At 41.5% G+C, this 27198-nt stretch overlaps 1 protein-coding gene across 1 annotated transcript in view; it reads right to left on the reverse strand.

The window, feature by feature from the left end:
• Positions 1 to 26942, reverse strand: part of ephb6 (eph receptor B6) — a 43035-nt gene extending 16093 nt beyond the window's left edge. The window contains exons 1-5 of the mRNA XM_059339525.1: positions 26826 to 26942; positions 14861 to 14925; positions 8119 to 8391; positions 5925 to 6094; positions 5532 to 5827 (exon numbers count right to left, since the gene is read on the reverse strand). Coding sequence (XP_059195508.1) covers positions 5532 to 5827; positions 5925 to 6094; positions 8119 to 8391; positions 14861 to 14925; positions 26826 to 26931 — 910 coding nt within the window. The 5' untranslated portion in view covers positions 26932 to 26942. The remainder of the gene's footprint in view (positions 1 to 5531; positions 5828 to 5924; positions 6095 to 8118; positions 8392 to 14860; positions 14926 to 26825) is intronic.
• Between the last annotated feature and the right edge of the window lie 256 nt (positions 26943 to 27198).

Below are 27198 nucleotides of genomic sequence, written 5' to 3' on the forward strand. Positions count from 1 at the left end.
CTCAAAGAGCCAAAGATCAAACCTTCACATGTCATTGATGTATTTCTATTATCAATAATAATGTATCAAATGGGGAGGGAGGGGGGTGATGGGGTTTGAAAATATTTCCCTTAAGCATCTTGGCTACATAAATATTTTCCTTAAGCATCTTGGCTATATATTTATATAATATATATTGATGTAGTGGAGTGTGATTGGGTTCATCCGTCATCATCGCCTGGCTACTCCCTCACAGCGAGGTCCAGCCAACAGTCAATACTGGTTATCATTGATCAGTTCACTCAGCTTGACCTTATTAATAGACTGGAAAAGCAACTGAATGTCAACGCTGCTAATGAGTGTCCACTTGAAATATCATGGTGTGAAACGACCGTGAAGAAAAAGTAGAATATTTCAATCAGAAAAGGAAAAGAAAAATAAATCCGGGCCTAAACTCTGCTTTAGTTGTGTCTGCTTTCAGAGAACAGTCACCTATCACACTCAAAATAATATCACACTTGCTCTTTTACTTCTTCCCCTGGCCAAATGTTCTTGTTTCCCACCACAACGAGCCGCAGGACAGTTAGGGGACGTGTCTGAGCTGAGAGCGAGTGTTTGGGGAGATACATCAGGACAATCTGACATGTTGAATATTTCACTGTCACTTGCACGCCACACAAAACACCAACATGGGTCCAAATTAACTCAGAGCCCATTTGAGCATTCAGCACTAATCCTTGTCCCAAATCCTCGACGGTGGCTTAATGTTTGAGAGGAATCAAACAGAGTGAAGAAGCTTGTCTGGGGACGATGTACTGCCAGCTCGGACCTGCTCGAGGAGCCCAAAACTAAAGGACTGTTTCATGTTTGGCTGAACAGGTGTAATTGTGTCTCATGCTCGGCCGTGTTTCCGCTTGTTCTCTGTGCCTAGCCTATCCCTTGTGGGATACAAATGTCAAAGGATAAAAACATCAGACAGCTGCTGCCTGTCATCTGCCTTTGTCCTTATCATTTTTGAAGACAGGGTTTCATCCAAAACTGAGCTTTGAATGTCACAGCGATCATTTTAAAGCTGGATGTTCTTTTAGACTTGCTTGTGATAAACAGCTTTATCAATTATTAAGGAATGATCTTTTAATGTCTGTCTGCCAAAATGCCAGCTGTGTTTTTGTGAGTGTTTGATGTTTCACTTGGCTATTTAATTTATCATCAGTCCAAATGGTGGAGTGTTGCTTGGTGAGTCTGATTTATCAGAATAAACAGGCATCACACATGTCGTAGATTAACAGGCGACTGTAAAGTTTTCACACTTGTTCCTCTCAAGTGTTGTTGTCATAACTAGTGATTCATTTTCATTTCAAACAGATGAGATCCTCTGATCTTACAGTGGCTGAAAAACTGAAAGTAAAAATTATTACATCAACTGGTTCTCACACCCAACTCGTCACATGTGAACACTTGTTCAGAACCTTCTTGGCATCACTTTTTAATGCACCGGGTATGTCTTTAGCGCCATATTTTGGTGGCACTGAGGTTGCCAGGAAGACGGGTGACAGTATGGGGGAGCGTGAAAGTTCAGAAGTGAGTCGGGCAGGCTGGTTGGATGTGTCCAAATAAACACTGTAAAACCCAAAGCACAATCCTTTTCCTAACCCTAACCAGGTAGTTTTGTTGACGAAACGTAACCAAATAGTTTTGTATGAATTCCCAACATTAACCATGTGTTGAAGTCTAAAGGCCCCCACACACTGTCCGACGATTCTGTCGCCTCTCGTCGGACACAGTCGGGTGAAAAAAGCAGTGAAACACATCGCCACAGAGGAGTCTTCCATGTGAGGTGGTCTATAAACTGAAGAGTACACGCACACCTCTTTCCAACCTGAACTGTGCTCTTTTCTGAAATACGTAGTTTCAAATGTTTAACATAATGATATTAAGAAAACAAGTATGTTCTGCGCTGTAATCCAAAACATGAAAATAGGAAATGACGTAATCATGTTAAATGTTTTTACATTAAAGTTAAAGTAAAAAAATGTGTTAGTTTCTTCTTCAATCAGCTTCTTACTATGAGCAATAGGTCTTAGATGGTGGTGGGACTCCATAGGAAAAACATGATTTAAAGTATTTGCATTCATGAGATTATTTCCTTAATGTTGCTTTCAGTCAGATCTGATCAAACTACAGACACAGGGTCCTTGTGATGCGAGAGGAAAATTCAGCGGACTCACTCACTAGAAAATAGACATGGGAGATTAATCAAATTTCATGTTCAACTACAATTTTCGCTTCCAACTATTATGAAAACAAGATAGTCATAAAAATATGATAATTGTGCTGCATTTTGTTTCAGAATGCATGCTTGTTTGGTCTTGTGTCATAAGACAAAACAAGCAGCTTTCCTTTACAGCGGTGCATCTTCACCCGTTTTTGCCGAGTTACTGCCTGGAATATGTTGGATGTAATCTACCAAAATGTTGAATATATGTTTCGGAGTTTCAAGCAAGTTGTGGTCATGTACTACATTTTTTTTTTTTCAAACAATATGGAATAAAATATATTTTTCATCGTCAATCATCTAATAGCTGTTAAGATGTAGTGGGCCAACCGACCAACTGAAAACCAAACATAAACGTCCATGAAGCCACGGCAGTAGCGACGTTAAAAAAATAATTCCCTTTGGACAAATGCGTCACATGTTGATGTTGAATGAAAGTAATGTACAAAACAAAATGATAGTTTTTTTGTGCACTTGGTTTCTACCTTTTTTCTGTCTAAGAGTCTTAAATCCTTGCTGTAATAATCCATTTTCACAAATAAAGAAATACATTATGGGCCCTTTGAATCTTAAAATAGAAAGCTATTAGAGCTGTGTGTAGTTAAAGGCAATCATTTAACTCTGACGTCCATTTTCACATGAGACCGAGAGGAGGAGGTATCTCAAGTCTCTTATTTGTCCCTAAAAAATGTCTTGCTTGAGGGGACAAAGCTGTGCTGGATGTTGCAGTATTCTCACATGGATACTAAACAAGCCCAAAACAACTCAATGAAATAATGAAAAAAGAAGAGAATGCATTCTCAGAGGGTGCTGGTTCGTATGCTTAATAATGTGTTTAATGAAATGCATACAGGTTAAGATGACACACTTTTAAGTAGAAATAAATGTAATTTCACTTTTTTTTCCTTCTCTGTTCCAAGTGCTGGCGCCAGAAAAACTAACAATTTGCAGAATGTCGTGTATTTAATTACATCTTCCAACTAATATATAAGTTGAGTGCAGTACAGCCTATCATTTGCTCACATTGTGCTATTATTAAATGTCCTTGGTGCTTAATTCAAACAAGAACAAAATGTACAAGTTCCAATAGTTAAGAAAGTTCAGTGCTCCACTTTCTGGTGAGAATAAGGATCGGCTACTGTTAATAATTCTTGACGACTCCATCGCCAGTTAACCATCTGCCTCTTTTCTCAACATTCCCAGGGAGCCAGTGAGGACAACAATGTAATGATGCCAGTCCACATCATTAGTCAGTGAAGTGATCAACAAAACATAATCAAATGAGAGTTGGAACAAAAAGGCGGAGCAGCGTGGGCAGCAATGTGTTAGATCATTCATACACAGTCATTGGAAGCCTTTGCTCCTGCAGCTGAGCTGTTTCAAGGGGTGATTTGTCAGTAAATATCAATCAAATGCAGACAAACACAAGTGGCGTGCAGAGTGCAGATGTAAAGCAAAAGAGCATTTCACAGCTGACTTGGCAGGATTGGAGGATTAATTGTGCTGGAGTTAGTTAGACTTTGAGGGCCCCCATGCGAGGGAACTGAGCAATTATGGCCATTGAAATTCCTCTTGGACTTCACTTTTTTACTGTAATCCCAGCATTTACAGACATATGTGGAAAGCACATATCAGTAGCAAGATACACTTGTGCATACTCACACATTCGCACAAAGAGACACACATCCACTCTTTTTGCCATTGTGCCCTCAGAATTTTTTGCCTGATCAGTTCTTTAAGTCATTAACTTGCATCCTCCTATCTTTCACTCTGCCTCCACTGCTCCCTATTTTCCCTCCACTCCCCCTCTCTCCCCCTGCGGTTTCTGTCACTTGTTCACAGACGAGTGGCCATTACATCGCCATGACCTAAATGTGTCACATCCCTCTCACTATGGCTCTCTCCCTCTCTTCCTCTCTCCCTCCTTCTGCACTCTCCTTATATCCTTTCCTGTCCGTCTGGACAGCTCTCAATTTTTTTCTGCTTCTTCATTTTTCCCCCCATTCACACCCACTTTGAGTGAATTTTTTTTTAGTCCAGTTTTGCAGTTGCTGACCATTGCCTCGTCTCCTCTCCTCTCCTCTCCTCTCCTCTCCTCTCCTCTCCTCTCCTCTCCTCTCCTCTCATCTCATCTCCTCTCCTCTCCTCTCCTCTCCTCTCCTCTCCTCTCCTCGCACAAAAATGGCCAATATAGCAGCTCTGTACTCCTGAAGGTATGTCTGTATAACTCTATTTATGACTAGAATATATGCAAAAAGTTACATCACTACAGGCACTGCATGGGTATAATACTGCCTCTCCGCTTCTCATCACAACCCGACCCGACCTGCCCTACCCGCCCTCGTTTCCCTCTGCTCTCTACATCAAACACAGTTGTGTATCAGAGTGACAGCAGCTCCTTTCAGTATTGATCCAGACGCTTCGTATCTCAGCAAATACCAAGAAGAGAACTGACAGGAAGTCAAGATTGGCCCAAAAAGTTGACTGATTACCACTGTTTGTTTTTGGACATCTGAGTTCAAATGAGTTCTCCAGAAGAAAGTTACTTCTTTGTGTATTTAAAGGGGGAATTCACTGATTAAAGTCAGTTAACAGGAAAAGTATTGGAATTCACAGTGCATGTGCCTAACAAGCCTGTCATTCATAAAATGTCTGCTGACCCACAGCAGGTAATGGTGCCCCATAAGTAAACTAAATACTGTAGCTACTACACATCAGGGCTATCCCTATTTAATTGGCCAGATTTTAAACGTCAAAATGTAGACCAAGTTTTCAGCAGCCTATTTAAAACTTGTCTACTTGTGTGTTTGGACATGTGTGTGTGCGTGCGAGTGTCTGCTCATTTGTCTTGCCATCTTTAGACACAGTTGACAAATATGTGGTATTATACATAATTTGAAAAACACAATCATGGGAGTTGCAGACAGGAGGCGGAGGTGCCTGTAGGGCTGGGAGGCGCTGCCAGCTTTCTTTCTGCGCCCGTGTTAACCAATCAGGCTGCTCAGACAGGATGCGGCTCGCAATCTGCATCGATATTTCAGGGTCTGGTCTATTTTCTGTGTAAGCCACAGGCAAATCTGACAGGACGCTGATAACCTATTACAAATGATAGAAAGAATAACCTATATAATATATGATATAAATGATCTGATTCTGCAGGGCCAATTGGAGGTTGCTAGGCTTACTATGTGACCTGCGGGTTGCCTGTTGCATACATGGAGAATTATACATGGACGTGATGCTGAGATAGACATTTAGCTGTTTTCCTCAGACTTACCCAAGCAGGCAGACCCGTTGAGGTTCTGCTCGTAGCCTTCATCACAGACACATCCTCCCACAGGAACCATCCACTCCCCTTCAGCATTGCAGTGCATTCGAGGGGGCGTTCCTCCCTGAGCTTTACTGTGGGGGACACACGTCCCGCTCAGGGGAACTAAGGCAGTTGGCTCCGCCCCCGAGGGAGTCGCTGGGTAGGATGCCAAGTACACGCTCGTGGCTGGACAGCGCCGGTAGAAGATTGACACGCCCATGAGGGAAACACAAGCTCCACTGTCGACGATGGCCAGAACGAATCTGAAAAGGGGGTCAAATGTCAAGATGGAGGACATTCAGACCCTGGGGAGTGATGGTGTTAGTCAAACATGAGCAACACATTGACATTGACGGTTACCCATTGCGTGTAAGCGGGGCAAAGCTGCGTGTTTTGATGTTGATTCGGCTGTATCTGTTGGGTTGATACTGGTGAGGTGAACTGGGCTCCACCTTGGAGAAACTCTTATCAGCTGCGATGGTGTCGATCTTCACCCAGCCCTCCCTGGTATCCTTCTCTCCGCTGGATGGCTGTGGTGAAAATGAAAAAAAAAGAGTGGACAGCGAGGAAAGATAATTAGTGGTCAACAAGAACAAAATAGCATAGAGAGAATGTGTGGTTGACAGGAAGGAAACAAGTAAACAAGAGTAAAATTATGGGCGTTAAAATAAGCTGGTTGATAGATGGATGAGGATTGGAAATATACAGTGCATCAATCAAGAGAAAAAGCAGAAATAAGATGGAAAATGGCAAACTAAAAGACAAGACAAGATGAGTTTTGCTGTATTTCTCCCAGGCACATGTACAATATGAAGTGGTTTAGTGAGAAGCGTAAACGTTGACTTGGATGTATGCAGGTCTCAGTAGGTGTTCGTGCTCAAGTCCCTGTGAGGACTTTCAGCGCTGCAGTGCTTCCTGACTCTTCTGTGACTCTCCTCTGATTCCTCATCAGGCTTTGATTTGCATTTTAAAAAGCGTCTCACTTCCCTCAGGAGAAATGCATTCATCTATACAAATACTGCATCCCTCCCACTGTGACTGCGTTTGCACATGTAGCTCAGGCAATTCAGACTCGGTAGCTCAAAATGTCACAGGAAAAAAAGAACAACTACATTCATAAATAAATAAAACATCTTTGGACAGTATTTGTCACTAAAAAACGCACTCCGCTGACAACAAATGAGGTTCAGAGAATATCCTACAGTGAGTGTAAAATGGCCACTGTTGTAAATTGTATGTCTTAAAGATGTAATTAGTGGGACAGAAGTGACATTTCTGGAGGCCACAGTTGCACATTTTTGCATTTTGTAAACCACAGTCATCAACAAGTATGTGCTTCACACCAGTGTGTCCCAAACAGGCCGTTATTCTCAGCAGCTTTCACTGACAAGCCCAACAATAATCAGGGTGATTATACAATTACTCCTTGTGATGAGATGATGACAGGTCTTGCTGTTTTGGTGTAACATGAGCATGGCAAAAAAAAAATAGTATTTTAAATTGCTTAATAATTCTTTCTGAAGGTTGTTTGCTTCAAGCGGTGACAAAAAACAGCTAAAAAATGAAAGACATTAATTCTCATTTCATGTGGTTGTGATCAAATGCAACTCAATCAACCTTTAAAATGTCCAATTCATCTGTTTGTTTATTCAAACAGTTCAGAGTTTGGCAAGTAACCAATGCTTTTTAGTTACTAAGTCTGTCTCAATCACCATAACCTGTTGTAATGTCAGGTAGTTTATATTTCTTTTTATATTATTTTTATTAGCTTTTTAAAATGTATCTGCATTCATATGTGAGAAACAATTTGGTTGTAGATGTTGTCTCTCATCTCAAACTCCATTCACTTGCTTCAAGTTAATGGAAGAGGAATTCTTGGCCCCAATGTCCATTATTCATTGTTCCTCTTGGCTACACAAGATCTCCAGAAATATTGGCTGTTGCCCCCAAAGGCTAAATTGTTGTCAGACAGATAGCCGATGACTCAGATATTGATATTGTATTATTTTGGTAAAATTCAATTTAAAATCATGCCATTGTCAGGTCAGATATACATAGTTCAGTTAGCTATGCAACTGTTAGCAACCATTGTCAGTTACCAGGTGTAAATCTTTTTTAACACCTAAATCTCTACCTAATAATTAGTTTGTGTGGTGCTGTACTATTTAATATAGTGACACATGAAAGTTCATTTAGTAACAAAGAGCCAGTGTAACAGCAGCTGGACTCCTGCGCCATAAGAGCTGGATGGCTCCATGTTCACCAATGGGACTAAGGGTCTGTTATACTGCAGTACTCGTTCAAACTGGGGCGGTTGTTTTGCAAAAAGCTGGAAAATGTTTAATCTGTGTTTGTGAGAAGAGAGTCTTATGCACAGCTTTGCTTTTATACCACATAGTGTTGACCCAGTTTCTGTCAGAGAATCTGTCAGATTCTTGTTGGGTTCATTCATCAAAATAAAATGATTATATGTGTAACTTGCTCCTAATAACAATGTTAAACAACCATTTGTATTTATGTGTTATTAAAATAAAAATACGGAACACTGCCTCACCTCAGCAGCCCATGTCCTCTCCAGCTCTCTCTGGGAGTCAGCCTGTTTGTAGTACAGGGTGAGCGTCTCCCGGCAGGTGGGTGATGGTGATCGCAGGCTGGCGCAGTCACGCACAGAGAAACGCAGCGTGACAAACACCCGTGGAGCAGAGTGCCGGTACAGGAAGGGCGTAGCCAACCAGTTGTCTTGCAGTCGGGGATTTTGGTTGACATTACAAACCTCAAAGGTTCGTATGAGCTTCCCCCGGTCGTCCAGGACGCTGACCTCATCCCACTGAGAGACACAGAAACAATATTATGAGCTTATGTAAACTCAGCTTTGTTAAGAGAAACATGATCTTCAGCAGGAAGCTCTGTGTAAACTGTAGGAACACTGGTGTGTTTATGGTTTGTCCACAGTTATGAATCTTCTTTATATCTTAAAAGATGGTTTACATGTTACAAGGTAAATATTGAGCTTTTTGCTGGTGTTGCTGACATGTGGGTCATGTCCTTTACTATCATCACACACTGATGTTTGATTTATTCTGATATAACACACGCACACACGCACGCACACACATACACACACACACACGCACGCACGCACGCACACACGCATGCACACACATACACACACACACACACACACACACCGATATTGAATCCACATGGGAAACACTGTTCTTTACCGTCCCCAAAGATGTAGGTCGTCTCTATGTCCTAGTTATCCACTGTCGACTTTCCATTGTCTAATTAGGTAATCAATGATCATTAAACCAGTAGTTAATTAAATCACTTGAGCCATTCGCTTAGAGCATAACACGTTTCAAGTGTTGCAGACAAAACTGTAATGATCAAGAGATAATTAATTTCTGTCAAAAAGAAGACAAAAACAAACACATTTTCCCACTTCTACTGGAAGCTAGCCATTTAGATAATTTTAGTTATTTTCTTCTGTACCCTGTACAATGGAGGCAAATTGATTTTTGTTTATGGTGCAGGAGTCTTTATCCATTCTAGGAGCTTAGTGCGGCTGTCCTTTGAGCTAAATGCTGTGATTACCTTCGGCACTTGGCCTGCTGCCTCGTGCCTATGACGAATCACAGCTGTGATGATATAAAGTACAACATCACTCCCTCTTGTGTGATATTTCTTAAGTATTGAACGAACTGAATTTTTGGCCTGATGATGTTGCCAGAGGAAGGGGTCAAGAGGAGTATCAAGTTCTTACAATTGATCCTAAGGGGAACATTAATGTCTCTAACAAAGTTCATAGCAATCCATCCGATAGCTGTCAAGACATTGGGCTCACGGTGGTGTTACAGGAAAAGTCACTTTCATCACAAACAAAGGATACATAGAAACCAGAAATGCCTGTATCAAATATCACAATCCATTAAGCAAATATTGAAATGTAGAAGTAAAAACTTTCTCTTGCTTGGGGTTGGAGGAAAAGTAAGGGAATCAATCAGATAAGGAGCAGGGGGTGAGAGAGAAGACAGAAAAGGTGGAGACTTTCAGGTAGAGCAAGCGGCCACTTGTATCCATGTGTGATATTGCGTGCAGTTTGCTTCTGTACCTTTGTTAAAAAACACAGCTTTTATGTGTTTTATGACTAGAAAATCTTCCACCTCTCCCCTCCCCCTTCTCCTCTCCCCTTCCTTCCTTATTTCTCCTTGTCTCAAGTAAAAGCCTACGAGGAAAAGTCTGGGGATCGCCAAAGTGTTTCATCTTCTGGGGACCATGAATGCCTTTATAATTAAATGCCTGTATGAAAATGTATGGCAATCCATCCAACAGTTGTTGAAAGTGTTGGACTGACTGACAAACAGATGGACTTTGCCATCTTCAAAGCTGAAATTGTGTGTGTCTTTTCAGGAAATGTGTCCTGATTACTGATCGGATAATACACAGAATAAAATGTTGGTGGTTTTCAAAGGGACTATTCTTCACTACAAATAATGGGTGTTCACCATACTTTCTGTGGCAACAATAACACATCTGAAAAGAAATTTCAATATTGAGTTTCTTAAATGTATTTTTCAAGCTTTGAACACCACAAACAAAATTCACGTCCATTACAATAGGATGGAGGCAGACATATCAGAGACACATATTTCAAACTCTCAGCACATAAAAAAACCAAACCTGTTTGCATGGTTCGAGAAGAAAAAATAGTATGTGAAAAAGTAGGTTTAGAAGGAAAAGAGAAATGGCACATGGTTACAGCAGTATAATAATGTATTATAATAACAATAATTCAGTTTCATAATGTGTCATGTGGTTAGTTTTTGTCTTGCACTCGTTTGGCATTAGCATGTATCACTGTTCCCATGTGACAGGTGGCGAACACTTGTGTGTCTGACTTGTGGCAGCTGTTGTGTAATAAAACGAGCAGATTTTGTCGTATTTAAGGGAATCTGAATGCTTGAGTTTTGTAGCTTCATAGGGAGAAAAACAAGCAGCGCAGAGACACGGCTTTGAATGAGACTCTGTCAGATGAGTCAAAATGTAAATGTAGGCGAGGGGTTTAGTTTCACCAATTATACAGTACGGTGCCTCTGAGGATGAAAAGGCTCTGCTTTAAGCCTGTGTAGCCCTAAGTGACAAGCAGGCCCTTTTCTGTTGTAACACAGAGGAATTATGCATTAGGCCTCATCATCATTATTCTCTGTGCAACAATGGCAAGAGGACAAAAGGTCCTGACACCCTATCAGGGTGTGTAAGTGTGTGATTCTGTATTTGTGTATCTCTGCATGCCCATGTCTCTTTCTCTGTGTGGTTCTGACAGCCAGTATGAACAAAAACCTTTGTAGAATCACACATGAGGGAGTGCATTCATATTTGGTCCAATTGGAATAATGATAAGATCAGTGAGCAGATCGAAAGAGTCTGAGGCGCTGTCAGTCTAATGGAGTGAAAGGACAGTTTTCTCTCTCCCGGGCCGTGATTCACTCTCTGTCAGACATGGGGATGAGGGGAATCGGATGGAGGGGACAACAGAGAGCACATGGTGGGATGAAGGGAATCAGATGGGGAGCAGGGGGGTGAGAGAAAAGTGGAGAGTAGCAAGAGGAGAGTGTATGTGTTTGAGGTCAGGTGGCTGCAGCAAAAGCCTGGCCATGTGGCAAAAGGCGGGGACTTTCAGGTAGAGCAGGCGGCCACTGGTACCCGTGTGTGGCATTGCGTGCAGTTTGCTTCTGTAGCTTTGTGAAAAAACACAGCTTTCATTTGTTTTCTGACCCCAACCCCCCCACCTCTCCCCTCTTCTCCTCTCCCCTCCTTATTTCTCCTTGTCTCATTTTTTCCCTCCCTTATCTAGAAAGAATGAAAAAAAAAAAACGGGGCAGATTGGGGAGGAGGGGGTGGATGAAGCGTTGGAAAGAAAGGAAAAAAATAGGGACGACTCATCTTTGTGATTTAATTTGAACCGAATTGCCAGAGAGCCACGCAATCTCTCCAGTGACAGAGCACTGGGAGGGGCAAGGCCTCAGACACACACACGAACACGTAGGAGCTGAGAAAGGCACACACAGATACCCCAAGACATATGCATGTGCACACACAGAGCAAACACACAATGGAGGAGTAGTGTGTGAAAACACAGCGAGGGGAAAAAAAGTCTACAGTAAGAAGTCGAGAGTCTGCTGGTTTGACACTGAGGGGAAATAAGGGGCAGAGTGGAGATTGAGTTGGGGGATAAAAGGAAGACTATGAAGCAGAGACCCAGTGGCTCTGGGACTGTGAAGGGCAAAGAGAGGAAAGATTAAAAGAAGGGAGAGAGAGGCAGAGACAAAGAAGCAGAGGGGCTGCCTGTCGGTACATTAAAAGAATGGAAAGACGTCAAGAAGAAGCAGGAGGAGAGAACAGAAAGGAATATCCACAGAGCCTCAAGCGAAAGAAAAGATGGAATAGGAAGAGAAAAGTAAGGAAAGGGTTAAAAAAAGAACGCACACACACACATACACGTACACACACAACCTTCCTCGTTCTCTCCCCCTCTCTCGTCTGTCTTTCTACTTTTCTTAGCTTGGTGCCCCGGGTCAAATAACCATATCTCCATCTCAGAAGCACTTCTCATCCAGGGACCATAAAGAGAAAAAAAAAAGCCCTCATGCAAATGCTTGACTTACTCATGCACGCACACACACACTAACCCCCTCCCACACACACACACACACACCCACCCACACATGAATGGCCTCCTATTAGCAGCTGCCATCATGGTTCACAAATTCCTAACACACACGGGGTCCTAATTAATCAAGCATCATGTAGAATTATGGAGGCCAGACTGGGGTGATAATGACAGCATGTAAAGCTAAACTTTAATGTAAAGTGAGATAAAAGGGTGTGTGTTCACCAGATGTTGGTTTGAGACTACTGTATTTTCATTTGCTACTTTCTCAGCTGCCAACATGTGAAATTCTGGTGGTGGCTGTTCACTCGTTGCCAGATCTAGTGTGTATAAATGTAGCGTTAAGCTAGTTATGGCTTGTTTTCATTTCATGCACTGTATAATACTCTAAATTTCTACATCAGATGTTTTTCACATATCGTCCATGTATGGACTGCGGCTAAGGATAATATTGTTCTGTGCTGCTCCAGTAATTGGCAGAGGAATGTTCTCCACAGTAACAAGTGCTGTCCTCAAATTTCTCACATGAAGGTTGACTGAATATCTCAAAGATGATGACAATGAAGACGATGTGTGTGTGTAATTATGAGCCATATTAGAACTGAGCCACAATCACTCACAGATGAATGGATTTAACTGACCCGGGAGTTGACCCTCGCACAGTCACGCAAGCACACATGCACTCACACATGTAACCCGCGCCCCCCTCCTCACACACACACACACACACACAGAGGCACATATTTACAGAGCTCAAGGCGATGCGACAACCTTAAATAAAAAGCAGCTCAAGATTGGATGATCTATGGTTCAATCACTGCAATCTCATCATCACAGATGAAAACACACAGTAGAGACCAATGGAAAAAAGCATTTTAGCCTTCAAGGATGTCTTGAAGACAAGGTGAGACTTTGCTTATTCTCAGACTGTGTTTGACAAAAGCTCCACCAATCAATGTCAGATGCCAGGCATCCTGCAAGATAATAATCCTGACCTCCTGCTTTTCTGTTTTATATCATTTTAAACTGAATAACCTCAGGGTTTTGAGACCAACAAAACAAGTTGTTCAGCAACTTCACCTTGGAGTTTCAGAAACTGTGATGGACATTTTTCACAATTTTCTGGCATTTTTGTAGAAGAAAAAAATACATGAATCTAGCAAATAGTTGGCAGATGAATCTATTATGAAAGTAATTTTCAGCCTTTATGAGAATGAGAGTCAAATAATGTGGTTTATTTGTATAATTGCATCAAAATGTTTTATTTTGATGTTTAAATATCTCTACTGTCTCTATTTGAAACAGACTTTAAGAGCTTGGACACGTCTGAGCTGAATCAACATACAGAGCAGAGTATAGAGATCTCTAGGCACGGTAAATGTGTTTGTGTTTTTTGGCAGCCCACCTTAGATTGGTTTGATAAAACTGTCTGTGGAGGTAGATAAGAAAATTATTTTTATTTTCCAAAACCAACATCCTTACATTGTAACTATAATGTAATAGGTAGGATTTAGTCATTTTCAAGATAAGATGTCAAACATGATGGTTTCAACTTCTTATATCTTCTTATATATTTGTTTTTTGGACTGTTGGTCGGACCATCAACTGTATAAAAAAAAAGGAAGTTGTCTCTGTGACCTCCCCCATAGGTGTCTCAAGAGCAAAAGTGAAGGTCATTGTGGTGGCTCCAGTCCCTGTCAGCATTTCTGCTGTAAAGTTGGACATTTTAACATGGGGGTCAAAAGGAATTGACCTATGGCTAAACCACGCCCCTAAACGTGATGAGCCAATCACAATGCGCATAGCTAACCCAATACACTTGGACATTCTCTGCTTCCACGTCCATTGAAATGCATTAGAGTTAGTCAGTTTTCATTCATTTTTTAATGTTTTTTCTTGACATTTTAAGTTTAAAACGTTAGCCTAACCCTTTCTAACATTAGGCTAAAGTTAGCTAATGTTAGTCTAATCCTTTCTAACGTTAGGCTAGTAAATTTTTGCCTGGAGTTGAAGCTTTTCATCGACCTTCTCAACAATAAAATTATTAATATAACCCTCCAATGCATAGCTAAGGCCCTTTTGGTGACTTCGAGATGATATATAATCTTTCTGATCAAAATCAAAAATAATCAATTGCCTCCTGTGAAATGTCTCCCACTGTGACAGCTGCCATAGCGCCTGTCACCCAGTGTTGACTGTTTGTCGGAGTGAGTGGAGGGGGCGGGGCTTAGCCATAGGTCAATTAAGTTCTTGGAGTCAGCCTCAAGTGGCATTTAAGGGGAACTTCAGATTTTGAATCAGTCACCTTGAGCTCCCGGAAATGGTTATGAGCATTTCTTCCTATTATATAAGACAATAAATTGATTAATCAAGAATATTATGTTAAGTATGTTGAATATTTACCTTAACATCAGTTACCAAACAGGGCCATTTTTTGAATATTCTTTGTGCAAAATCCCTCGTTAGAGTCAAACCACAAAGTCCAACAAACAATGTGATTATAACCTTACACCTAAAACATACCCATGTGTAACATGTGTGCAACACATTTGCCCCCCCAACATGACTGCTTTAATGTGCCAACAGCTGGAAAGCACATTGAGAGAGTGAGTTCCCTGCTTACCCCCGTGTCTGGATAGGTGGTCCAGCCCAGCTCTGAGGTAGACTCTGTTGTGTCCAGCAGCATCACTGGCAGGTGAGGAAGCACAGACAAAGACAAGATGTTAGAAAACAGACAAACACGATTCTATTGATTGCTGCTCAAGAGAACTTAACTGAGAAATGTTTAAACTTGAACAGAGTGAGTGATAAAACCGAACTGACTGTGAAACTGAATTTCTAATTAATAAGATATTCTCTCAAGGCTTGAATCACAGACTGTGTGTTGCCATCAAGGGCTTAAACTTGGATCTGCTCCAGTAATGCTGAAGTTGAGATAAACTTTGTGAGGTATTCTTGTCTGGGGGAGCTTTTACAATCAAACAGTCTTTTATTCTTTTGTTAAATACCACAAGTAGTTGGCAGCCGGTCTACTGGTGGAGGAACATGCCTCGGTTGATTTTATCCCCCATGCTATAAAATCGGGGAGTGCTCCAGCTGTGTGCATCTGTCAAACCTAATAACTGATTCTGAGTGATGATGCATTTTGGCACAATGTTCTGGTGTTTAAAAAATTAAACTGATTGACCTGATGGGGCACCGTGATTAAAGGTCAAATTTTCCAACTTTAAAAGGCCATAACAGTTACTGTCACTTTTTGTTGAAACTTTGCGTGCTGATGCTTTTTGTAGTGTAGCCCGAAGGAAACCCTCATCGTTTTGTGGTGGGCGATATGTTCAGTGTTGGTTTCCCTTTTGTTTCAGGTTTTAACAGACATTTTCTCATTTGCAGAGATCTACTGAAAGCATGAGAATAGACTTTTATGTTGGAGTGTATTTCCCCATAATTTGCTTTTAGGTTTAAGTGCTTTAAAAAGCAAGCTGGCAAGGAAATCACACACACAATGTGACTTTACTGCTGAGTGCTGCATGCTGACACACGGCAGCTTCCCACACAAAACCCTTGAATTTTCCATTAGTATTCCAAAACTGTGGTGGCTGCCGTTTCTTCAGTCTGGCACAGTCTGCGCTCGGTTCTGTTGAGGAGCCGCCGATTGAACGCAGGCCAAAGTTTCTCGTGCACACAGAGGTGGCAAAAACATCAGACTTCAGGTTTGAATGCTCGCAGAGACTGAGTTAATGGAGAAAAACACACAGCGCCTGATTTCATCTAGCACAGCACTAATCACCTAAAGGGCTTCTGACACACAAGCAGCATTGTGGGAGGCAGCAGCCATCCGCCTCTGTTTACAGATAAATAATTCTTCTCATTGTTGTCATACAATTTTTATGCTTTCGTTTCCATTTCACGTCACACAATCGTTCACCAGAGAGAAAGGAGGTTCGCTTTTTCTCCCTCTGACAAGCAGACAAAGAGCGACAGAAATATATTATCTAAATAATCATCACACATGGGATGGGCTTTGAAAAGGCCTCTCTCACCAAAACACACCAGTGACTCACTGAGATAGCTAAATTTTTATTTCTCAGGTGTACAGGCTTGTGCACACACGCTGAATCCCTTTGTCTTCTTGAAAAATCAAACAAGAAACTGATATCATTTGTGGCTTATGACATAAATTCTCCCCTACCTCTCTGTTCTCTGACTGTGCTGTAAACAGATTTTTTTTTAAGGATTATACTCACAGATGGAGACCCTGCAAATCTGTCCTCCAATCCTTCACTTCGCTCCTCTTTTTTTCTCCGTTTACAAGCCCCCCTCCCCTCCAGTCTGTCTATCTGTTTTCACCCACTAGCTTGTCTTTATGTCAATCTTTCTAAATTCACACATTTTCCATGGATGTCCTCCAGGATTTTGAGTGATATGAATTGTATCAAGAAAAGAATACAAATGAACTGTGACAGCTCAGGATTATATGCAGCCACAGGCATCAGAATAAATAGTTTTTAGTGCAGCGTATGTCTGGACAGCTTGGCGACTGGAATCGCAGAGCCGATCAGGATAAAATCAGCAACAGGGAGAAGGCTAAATCCAACAAGCCAGGATATTTAAAGCCTTTCAAAAGAATGGAGATTTCCATTTCGCTGATATTTTCCTTTTTTTAAAAAACAAAGTTCTGGTGGTACACCAGCTCAGAGTGGGACTGTGCAGCCGGAAAGCGGTTCATGACCAGCTTTAATCTTCTTTGCAATTTTGCTTGTTGACTCATTGCTTCTGGTTAGCGGTAGCTAAAACCTGAGACATGCAGTATTTATTGACTGGTTGCTCCCCGAGCCCCCAGGCAGAGCACCATGCTTTGAAGGCAATTTGACTGGCCAAACAGTGAAATTACAACTTCTGGGTCCATCACATGATGGCATTGGGCCCAAAAACACTTTTCCCCATAGACTCACATTGGAAAGAGCCGACTCATTGCAAGGGAAAAGTTTCAAAAACACAAAAATAGCCTTTATTTAAATCAGACTTTTTTTCCTTCCTCTGTTCATTCGAATGAGACCGAGCAGTCTGGGGGTGGAGCTAATGGAAATGCCAAGGAGCTTACTCTATTACACACGAGAGAGCATTAGACAGGTGATGATTCAACTTTATGGTCATTATGGAGGATGTAGTTTGTGGTGGACTGTAGTGCATTATATAAAGAGGTGTATCTGTTATTCAACCTGCCCTCATTAACATAAATACATAGAATAGGAGGAAATAATAACATCAGTTTATGTGATCACATGGAAACAGCCTATTGATTCGCTTTGTAAGCTATCTGTCTCTTGTCATGAATCATCCTTCATTTGTCGAAATATATAATTGTCTTTATATGTACAAACATGTCATGCATGAAACGCATGCACTCACATATCATACATTCTGACCTCATTAAGCACCATCCTATTTATATCAGATAAGAACACACACACAAATGCAGCAAACATGTCGTCCCAAATTCAATTAACCCTCTGCTTCGGGGCAGAGTCATGCATAAATAATATACAGCAAACTATTTTGACATTAATATTTATGCCTCTACTATTTAACTTCTTGTCGTGAGGCCTTGGGGACCCCAGGTCCTCACGTTGCCTCCGCTCTTTCTGCAGCGAACCTGTACATGAGGATTACATGGAAGAGTGTTCAAAGAGCTTCATGCATGTCTCATTGCGTGACATTAGCATGTTGAATAATTCACCTCGACATCCTAAGATACGCGTTGAGTGCCGTGTTACACACACCTTTCAAGGATTAGCTTGAGCTGAGGCATCATGACCGGATCTTGTGTGTGTGTGTGAGGGACAGAGTTGAACAAAAGAGAGGGACATTTGCTGGCAGGTCCACTTGGCAGTAAAAGCCCCTTTATTTAACTCTCGGACAACAACTGCGCTACAGCATCTCTGTTATTGGTCCATCTGAGGGGCTGAGACACTCAAAGTTTGTCCCTGACAGTTTGGAGAAGTGCTGAGTCTGCAATCTGGACTTGAGTGCTGTGTTAATGCACGCCGTCTCTCACGTCTTCCTGCTCCATTCTGGTCTTTTACTCACTCTACTCCATACCTTTCCTGCTTTTCTACCTCCATCTTGTCCCCTGTCCCTTTCATCTCCGCCCTTTCTGCATGTGTGTATTATTCATCAAAAAAGTGACAGCAGGGTAGGGCATCTATCTCTGTACGTTAAATAAGGAGAAAAGTCTCTGCTCCATTATTGATGCCAGATCGGCTGTTTGTTTGGGAACTGCTTTGATACTCGAAGAGAGAGAAATAGGAGACAATAGAATGAAAAAAGGCAGGATTATGAGACAGGAATGAGAAGAGGATGATAGGATTGCGTTTGTGCATATGAATGTGCTTCTTTCATGCTTTCCCCCTCTCTTTCTGTTTGTGGCGTGGGTGCAAATGCTTTTTCTCCATTGTGCAGAATTGACCTGCGTTAGTTCATGACTGTCCCCTCTGCCGCTGAAGTGTTCACTTCAGCTGAGTGACCCTCTCCCCATGCATTTCTCTTTGCCTAACACTTTGCCTCTCTGTGTGGCCATGCATGCACCGACACTCTCCAGCGCTAAGTGTAGTGCTGTTGTTCATGTCACGCCTCTTTGACGGTGCATGTATGCTACTTTACCACACACTTTCCAGGTAAAACAGCCCCCTGACACCCAGCAAAGAATTTCTGTGTTAATATTAACGCAGGCTAGAGTGGTGTGAGTGTGTAATATGCTTCAACACTAAGGTAAATGCACCTGGAAAGAGTACAGATGTAGACATGTAGACACATTTTCACCCAAACATTCCCACAGTGCCTGCAAACGATCTCAGCAGTGGTCAGGTCGTGTTTTGTCTTTTGTCCACTCATCCACCCATCTCCACCCATTCTTTATACACTCCAGATGCTCCCACCCACAGACAGTCAGTCAAGGACAAGGCCTACACCAAACCGTCATTACAAACAACCACAACGAGAGAGTGATACGCCAAGACAGAGCGGGAGCAGGAGGGTGGAGGAGCGAGGAGCGAGGAAAGAGGGGGATTAACGCGATTCCAGAAATAAGCATGCACATGTCAAAGGGAGTTATCAAAAACTCTCTGGCGGTTAAACTGAATGAAAGTGCAGCTGCAGCAAACAGCACTTAAAGCCAGGTTAGATGACAGAGCAACGTCTCCAATAATCTCTAAACAGGCAGCAACAGGCACAGGTAGGAAGACATTTCACACAATTCTTTCTTGATTACATGACGTCTGCAAAAAAAAGTCTGGTTATCATCCGGAAGATGGTTCTGAGGAACTACATCTTAAAAGCATAGCTAAACATTTTGGAAAGACACTTATTCACACGTTTGCATAAGTTAGGGTCAGGTTAAACTAGAAAGAACTAGTGCATATGACGTGTTGTCTGACCCCGTTGTTCCGAACGGCTGCCCTCGAAAGGCAAAGTGAAAAGTTGGTCATCATAGAGAGTGGGGAGACGCGACATGGTTTAAATATGGGGTCAACACATATAACAGTCTCTCCTTGATAGTGTTACACCCGGTTGTGCACACAAAAAGTGAAAGCAATGGTTGCATCATTACAAATTTAAAAGGGAACCTGAGGGAGAAGGTCAACCCATCGTACAAGGGTGTATCCATCGTCTGAGAAGCAGTTTTGAAAAGTAAACTTATGTCTTCAGATGAAAAGATTAATGCCACTTTAAATTCTGTTGGTTAAATAGGAAGCCACCGCTCATAGCTGTCAGCTTAGCTCAGCATAAAGACAGGAAACAGCTAGCCTAGCTCTGTCAGTAAGTAACAAAATCTGCTTACCAGCACCTCTAAATTTCATAAATGAAGTGCTACATTGTGTATTTAATCCATAAAAACAGCTAAATTGAGTATTTCTTTATCAAACAAATTATATATGACATGTTTAAAAGGTGCTGGAAGGTGTTTTTTGCTATAGAGCCAGTCTAGCTGTTTCCTTCTTTATGCTTAGCAAAGTTGTGGTTTCATATTTACCATCAATCTTGTCATCTAACTCTCTATTAGAACAGCCTATTAACAAATATATTATCAAGCCACTCTTTTATCAGTTTAAATATTCCTAGCTTTCTTCTTTGAACAGAGGACACTTGTTTTCAAAACAGTTCACACACATTTTGTTTTTCTGTTTTAGGCTCAGGAATGTTTGGATTTGTCAAGAAAGAAGCTGAGTTTAACAACATCCAATAAAGACTGTGGAAAAATACTGCCCAATGGTGGTACGAGGCAGTGAAGTCTGTCTCTCCCCCTCTACTTAAATGTTCACTAATGTTTGCGTAGTGGAAATGTCGAATTAAAACCTAGCAACCAAGCAAAATACAAGCTGAATACAAACAGCACTGAGTTCTCCCACAAAAGAAATCTAGACTTCCTTATCAGAGACAGAACCTGCTTCAAACATATTTTCATCACCATCTCCACCCTCAACAGCCACTAAGAAGAAGGAATGTAAATCTGAGAAGGGATCAGTTTACTGTAATCTCATTGTGTAATTTTTGAATAGTGAAGCCTTCACCGATCAAACTTTGCTGTCACGCTGTTTAGTCAATGCCAACACACAAACGACCAAGTGCAGTTTTAATGTGAAATTCAAAACGCCAAACTACATTCCTCTGTCATAGCAGTCCGTACCAGACGTTCATCTTTCAATTACATTTTGGCTCTAACTCATTGCCTGTCTGCTAAGGCGTATTATCTGTGACATTATCTGCCATGACAGACAGTCTTGGCTCACAGCCACCTGACGGCTTCAACCTCTCATATCATAAATGGCAGATATGTGATTCATATAAGGAATTATAGAGCTCTTAACAGATGCAGAAAATGATGTTGCTTTTTAAAATTACACGCAAAACCACTGCTAAAAATAACGTCTGGTCACAGTGTAGTGTTGCAGTGTCAATGATGGGGACGCTGCTTCCTCCACTTCACAGCACCATGTGATTTCTCTCTTTCTGCAGCTTGGTGCTCATACAGGCAGGAGGGACGAGAACAGGAAGCTTTTCAGGGCTGTTAGTGGCATCCGTCCTGCTGCACTCCCACTGTGACAAGCATGCCATTTATTTTCTTATCACACTTTCTCTAATTCATCATGTCCTGAAAAGGCGGCTTACTACACGCGGGATCAAGGATAGTAATCTGCCTAATTGATACCCAGTTAAAGCCAGAAACAAGTGACGGCAGGAAAGATGGCCCCGATGACCTTAAAGTGAGAATGTCAACAAGGCTGAAAGTTTATAGAGTCTGGGTTCTATACTTTTGTACCATAAGCATTGGTGGAAGAAGTACTCACATCTGTTAATTTAAGTGCCAGTACTTTAATGTAAAAATACTCAGTCCTAAGTGGTGTAATCACTAAAAATGGCCCCTGTTTGTGATGTAATATGTGATGTAATATTATACATACAACTTTAATAGATCCTTAATTTTAGCCAGAACGATAACCTGGCCTGGACAATATTTTTAGCCGGTATATGATTTATTGGTATCAGTATATATTTCGGTCAATAAGTTAAAAGAAATTGACAAAATGCCAAACCAGGTTTGAGGCAATTAAGTTTCTCCATTACATAGTGTGTCCACCAGAGAGCACTGACCAGCCTAGTATACATACTAGGTATACACACCAGTATACATACCCTTATAATAGTATTGTGAAAAAGATACATGTATCTTTTTCACAATACTATTATATGACTTAGGGTTAGGGAAACTATAAGGACCTTTTATTTTCTGCTGAGTTTGCCTGCCTCTGTGGACAACAGCGAGTGTTTCCATGTGCACCACACTGCCATTAGAAAACCTCTCATTTTACTAGAGCAGGGTCTGACAGTCTGCCCCGATAAGTCCTAGTTCTGGTTCTCCAGTGCATTACTTTCCTCCAGTCAGCCACGCAAAACGGTGTGGGCCTCTAGTAGCGTGGTGTCAGTGTTGGCTACCAGGAAGCTGGCTGGGGCCACCTTCGGCTGGAAACCCAAAGCCTCACACAAGAGCTCCTGCTGCAGGTTGAAGACAGCAGCAAAACTGGTGTGACAGCCAAAAATATCCCCCCTCCCCAGACTGTACCTGGGGTTAAAGTTGGCTGCTACACCGGATCTGAGTCAGTCCACGGCAGTATGGCAGCTGCCAAGGCCCTGTTGGAGTCTGGGCTGAAGGAGGTTTTGGTGATGCTGCATGATTTTATTGGAATCCGACCCGGTGGCACTGTGAGAGGCATTTAAAGTAACTACATAGAAACAGTCAATTTTCTTGCTTAAGGTCTAGTTGCTTATAGATAACCCATAAATTGAGACAGAGTTTCATAACCAATTAAAAACTCCTAACAGTACAGCTAATGTAATAAAAAATATCAAGATTGTTTGTTTATGTTAAGTGTTATCAATAAAAAATATGAGTCATCTTATCAGTTTTTTTAAAAACTTCCAAACATAGGTGTCAGTATTGACCTGAATCAGTTGGGCTAACTCTTAACTGCTACTCACATTTGTATTCATTCTTTTAAACTTCTATCTGGTCTTTGTTTTGTTTTGTGATGTATTCGGTTATTTTAACAACTTTAAATATAAAACAAATATTTAAATTAAATTAGTTGTGGAACAACGCACAACTCGTGAATATCTGAAACATGACAAGAAGCCCCAAGTTAATTCCAGTGTTGGACTGTAACGGTTACTGTAAAGTGAAAACTATTCCCAGTAATAATACGTTTAAGGTAAGTAAAAAGATAAGAGTTAAAGTGTTCAAGATAAATTGTGGACGCAGAATTTGTAGTTTAGCAGTTACATTACAGTTAGAAACACTTAGTTACTTTGACTTTTCGTCTGCTTGTTTGCTGTCTTACCGGGAGTTAGACGGGTGCCTTCAGTTGATAGACTGGTCCGGAACATGCTAGCTTCCCACAATGAGGAAATTCAACCATCGTTTTTTACACATTACTGCGCCCGGGGAGCTGTGCAGGGGGGTTAAGTGCCTTGCTCAAGGGAACGTCAGTCCATGACCTGTCAGTACTGGGATTCGAACCGGCGACTCTCCAGTTACAAGCCTCCAGGTAACTCCAAAGTTGTCTTTTTCACATGTTATGTGTTCTTAGCCGGCATACTAACGTTAGCCAACGGTATGGCATTTTACATTAGTCGCCTAGTTTCTAGTTGGAGGGCGTAACCGCCAAGCTTAGGTCGGAACTTCCCGGGAGCTGTGCGTGCTGTCACCGGGACTAAACCATCGTTTGGATGGTCAGTTTAACCTCGTAGGGCTGCTTGTTAAACCACAATATATTTTTTTATTTATTTATCCCATAAGAACCCAGACCCAGTGATTCTTAAAGGAAAATTATGGGGGATACATATACCACAAACCAAGTGGACCACATAGAACACATTTATGATGGTTTTTTTTGTTTTGTTTTTAAATCTACTCCTAAATGTCAAAGATCTGTGATGTGACATAAATGTTACATTGGGTGATATTTCTTTTTTTTTTTTTTTAAACTAGACACATTTTCTGCTTACAGAAACACAAATTTGACTTTTTTTTTGCATCTCCACAACATGTATCAAAATTGTGACATTAATAGTGCTGTTTAACAACTAATTTTTTGTCAGATTTGTTATTAAGTAACAAAATAAGAATACATCAATAATAAATAAAAACAAATAACTATTTGCCTTTTTGTTTGCATCTCCATAACATAGGCTATATCAAAATTGAGACTTTCATTTGTTCCGGAAATATGGTCAGAACAAGTTAAATGCAGTACAGGACACCCTATTAATGAATTAGAATTGTTAAATGGGTTTAAACTTGGCCTCATAACAAAAAATAAGCTGTTTGAAATTAGCTACTTTTTCACATTTCTGTTTCCAGTCACACCCACATTTCACACACTTCTTGTCAAAGTCACATGACCACCACACCAGGGTGTTGAGTATGTGTCGCTTAGGGATTTAAAGAGTTAATGTGAAGCATAAAGCTGAATATGGGAGAGTCCAGAAGATTTAAAGTGTTTGTTACACGGATGTCACCATGGGTTCTTATGGGTTAAATGTTTTTAAACACGCCCCATCTTTTAAATGTAACTTTCAAATAGAAATAAAGATATCTTTGACAGTGCTGAACCGAGTAACGAAAGTTAAGTAACGAGTAACGTAACATTACTTTTGCTGCTTTATGTCATTAGTGGCGTGGCTAGAGGTTTTGCCCAACACTGGCGTCCACTGCTTTAATCTCCAATAATGTATCGTATTTTATTAACTCATTGTATGTCGTTAATGTACAGTTTTAACCTGAAAATTACGAGAAGCTGTCAGATAAATGTGTGAGGTAAAAAAAAAAAAGTACAGTATTCCCCTCTATAATGTAGTGGAGAAAATAGGCTACAAGTACAAAGCACTGGGAAAGAGAAATGTTTCAAAATATATATAATTATAGCCAACATAAGTGCCGTGCTGGAGTCTTTAGTGGTTTAACACCACTGCAACACCTGCAAAACTTTTCAACTGATCTTATTTTTATACAGAGAAAGTCCTTTTAATATCTTTCTGTACTGGTAAACATTTTAGTCACTGATTTTGCAGCCTGTTGCCTTTTGGCAAAATCAAGTTAGATTACTTTTTCAGGGTATGACATAAGTTCCACTAATGATACAAGGTTAATTCCTGCAAATGCATAGCCCAGTAAGCATCACCGTTCATCCATGACGAGAAGAGCCGGCGGGGCATCAGGTGTGCCTCCTCCACAGACTTCCCTTCAGTGCATTGTGTAGATTCAATGTGAACACGCAATCCTCGACACAGATCCAACTATTTAGAAGCCAGCCATGTGGCTTCACATCAGTACCTCACATCAACAATGCATGTGGGCGAACGCACCAACACTTACACAGGCAGCTAGCGAGAGTGATAAATCAAACACCCTGTCACTCACACGCTCTGTAGTTTGCTGCATGCAAAGAGGCAGAAAAATAGCTTTTATAGTCTTAACTGCAAAAAAAAAACAAAGGCTAAAACGACATTTCTTTATGGTTTGTGGTGTGAAAGCAGACAAGAATAGGGGTTGTTAGTGGTGGATACACAGATATACTTCAAAAGCAGTGGACAGACAATAAACAATAGAAAAGACAGACAGTAAACATATCAGTTAACAGTCAGTCCAGACAGACACGGCATTTACTGCGATCAAAGTCGAGGTAGACGCCAAATCCTCCCATCGTGACATAACTATTTTTCAATTTATGTGGATTTATATGGACGTCCATGCTATTGGGTTAATACTGTATTACCAAGAGCTCTATTTCAATTACACAAACAGAGTCAGTAGGCCAGTAACACTGTGTGTGCAGCCTCTCTCGCTCTCTATCATTCTGTCTCATCTTAGTCCAGGCCATCTGTTACAAATGCAGTTCGAAGCTGTGGCATGAGGCTGACATATAAGTTACCTCTGTTATAGACTTTTACTGACACACACCTCGCAGTAAACTAAAGCCATTGGGAGATGAGCGTGAACAGGTGCAGCTTTTTTCCAACGTGCAGCCAAATCCTTTGAAAGTAATTTGCGTGCTGACTGCTGAAACCCTGTCAAGTGTTGGGGACTGGATGTAGGAGCTGGAGCTATGTTTAGGCAGACGCACCTATAAGAATACAAACGCACGCACACACACACATTTAACAGCAGTTTGAGTCATTAAATTAATGTCAGGCTTCAGCCCACTCTGATCTGACAGAACACTTCATAGATGGAGTTAACTATCAGCTTTTACAGACAGACTCGCTTTTTATTAATGGCCTGCTCACTCATTCTAGCACTTTTAAAGACATGTAACATTTCCATGTAAATAGACAAAGTCTGGAGAGTTAAGAGCACATTCATTGAGGAGACTGTGCAGACAAGGGGCTCAACAGTACGGGAGAGGGGGCAGGGGTCTCTGGCTGTCACATCAGTGAGATCATGAGTGACACGGGAGCCGAGGAAGGGGGGGTCACCAAATACATAGGCAAAGAGAAAAGGGTTATGCAACTTATTATTCATTTGTCTCCAGCTTCATTTCCATATTCTTTTGTTGCAGGAGCTTGATAGGCCCCGGCACGCACCTGGCAACTCCATGCCAACAAAGTCCTATCTGATGTGCTGCCACAGTGGCACACACAAGCATCTGCATGCATATGCATAGACACAGATGCACTCAGACACAGAACCAATGCACACAGGGCTGTGTGAGCAGAGGGAAAAAGGTGGTAATTATTTAGGGGGTCCCAAGCTGGAGGTGGGGCCCCAAAAATTGAAGAATTAATCAGACTTTCTCGTGGTGTTGCGGCCTTTGGTGCCACAGTTTCACACATTGTCAAAGTACCCAGCATTCCCAGAGAGCCACATTCTTAGAGAGCTATTACAGAAGCATACCAAGTGTCCATCCTTCACTTGTGGGCTCATTATGAGCACATGATGGGAGCACTGTTCAAAGTCTCCATCCCGCTACACTCACATAAACGCACACACACATGCAATCGCAGGTTTAAAATCAAGTTTAAAGTTTAGTTCTTACCTTCCTCAGCTGAATTGGGCTGAAAAAACAGACAGAGAGACAGAAAGACACTCCACATCTCCACTACAGAATGACACTGACAGAGAGAGAGGGAGGGAGAGAGCATGAAAGAAGGAGATAGAGTGAGTGTGTGTGACAGAGTGAGGGAGAGAGAGGGAGAGGGGGTGAGAGAGGGGGTGGAGTCTGTTTGCTCCCTTTATCCGAGAGGGAGAGAGAGAGAGAAAGGACGATGGGGGGGTGGTTGGATGAGGGAAGGAGAAAAATATTTACAGAGCAGCACATACAATAAGTACACTGCCAACAGAGGAAGTAAACAAAACACTGTTGTCAGAGGGACGGGGAGAGAGAAAGAGATGTGAATGAGTGAGAGGAG

The sequence above is a fragment of the Centropristis striata genome, chromosome 8 (genome assembly GCF_030273125.1).
Source record: "Centropristis striata isolate RG_2023a ecotype Rhode Island chromosome 8, C.striata_1.0, whole genome shotgun sequence".
In the NCBI taxonomy this organism is placed as follows: domain Eukaryota; kingdom Metazoa; phylum Chordata; class Actinopteri; order Perciformes; family Serranidae; genus Centropristis; species Centropristis striata.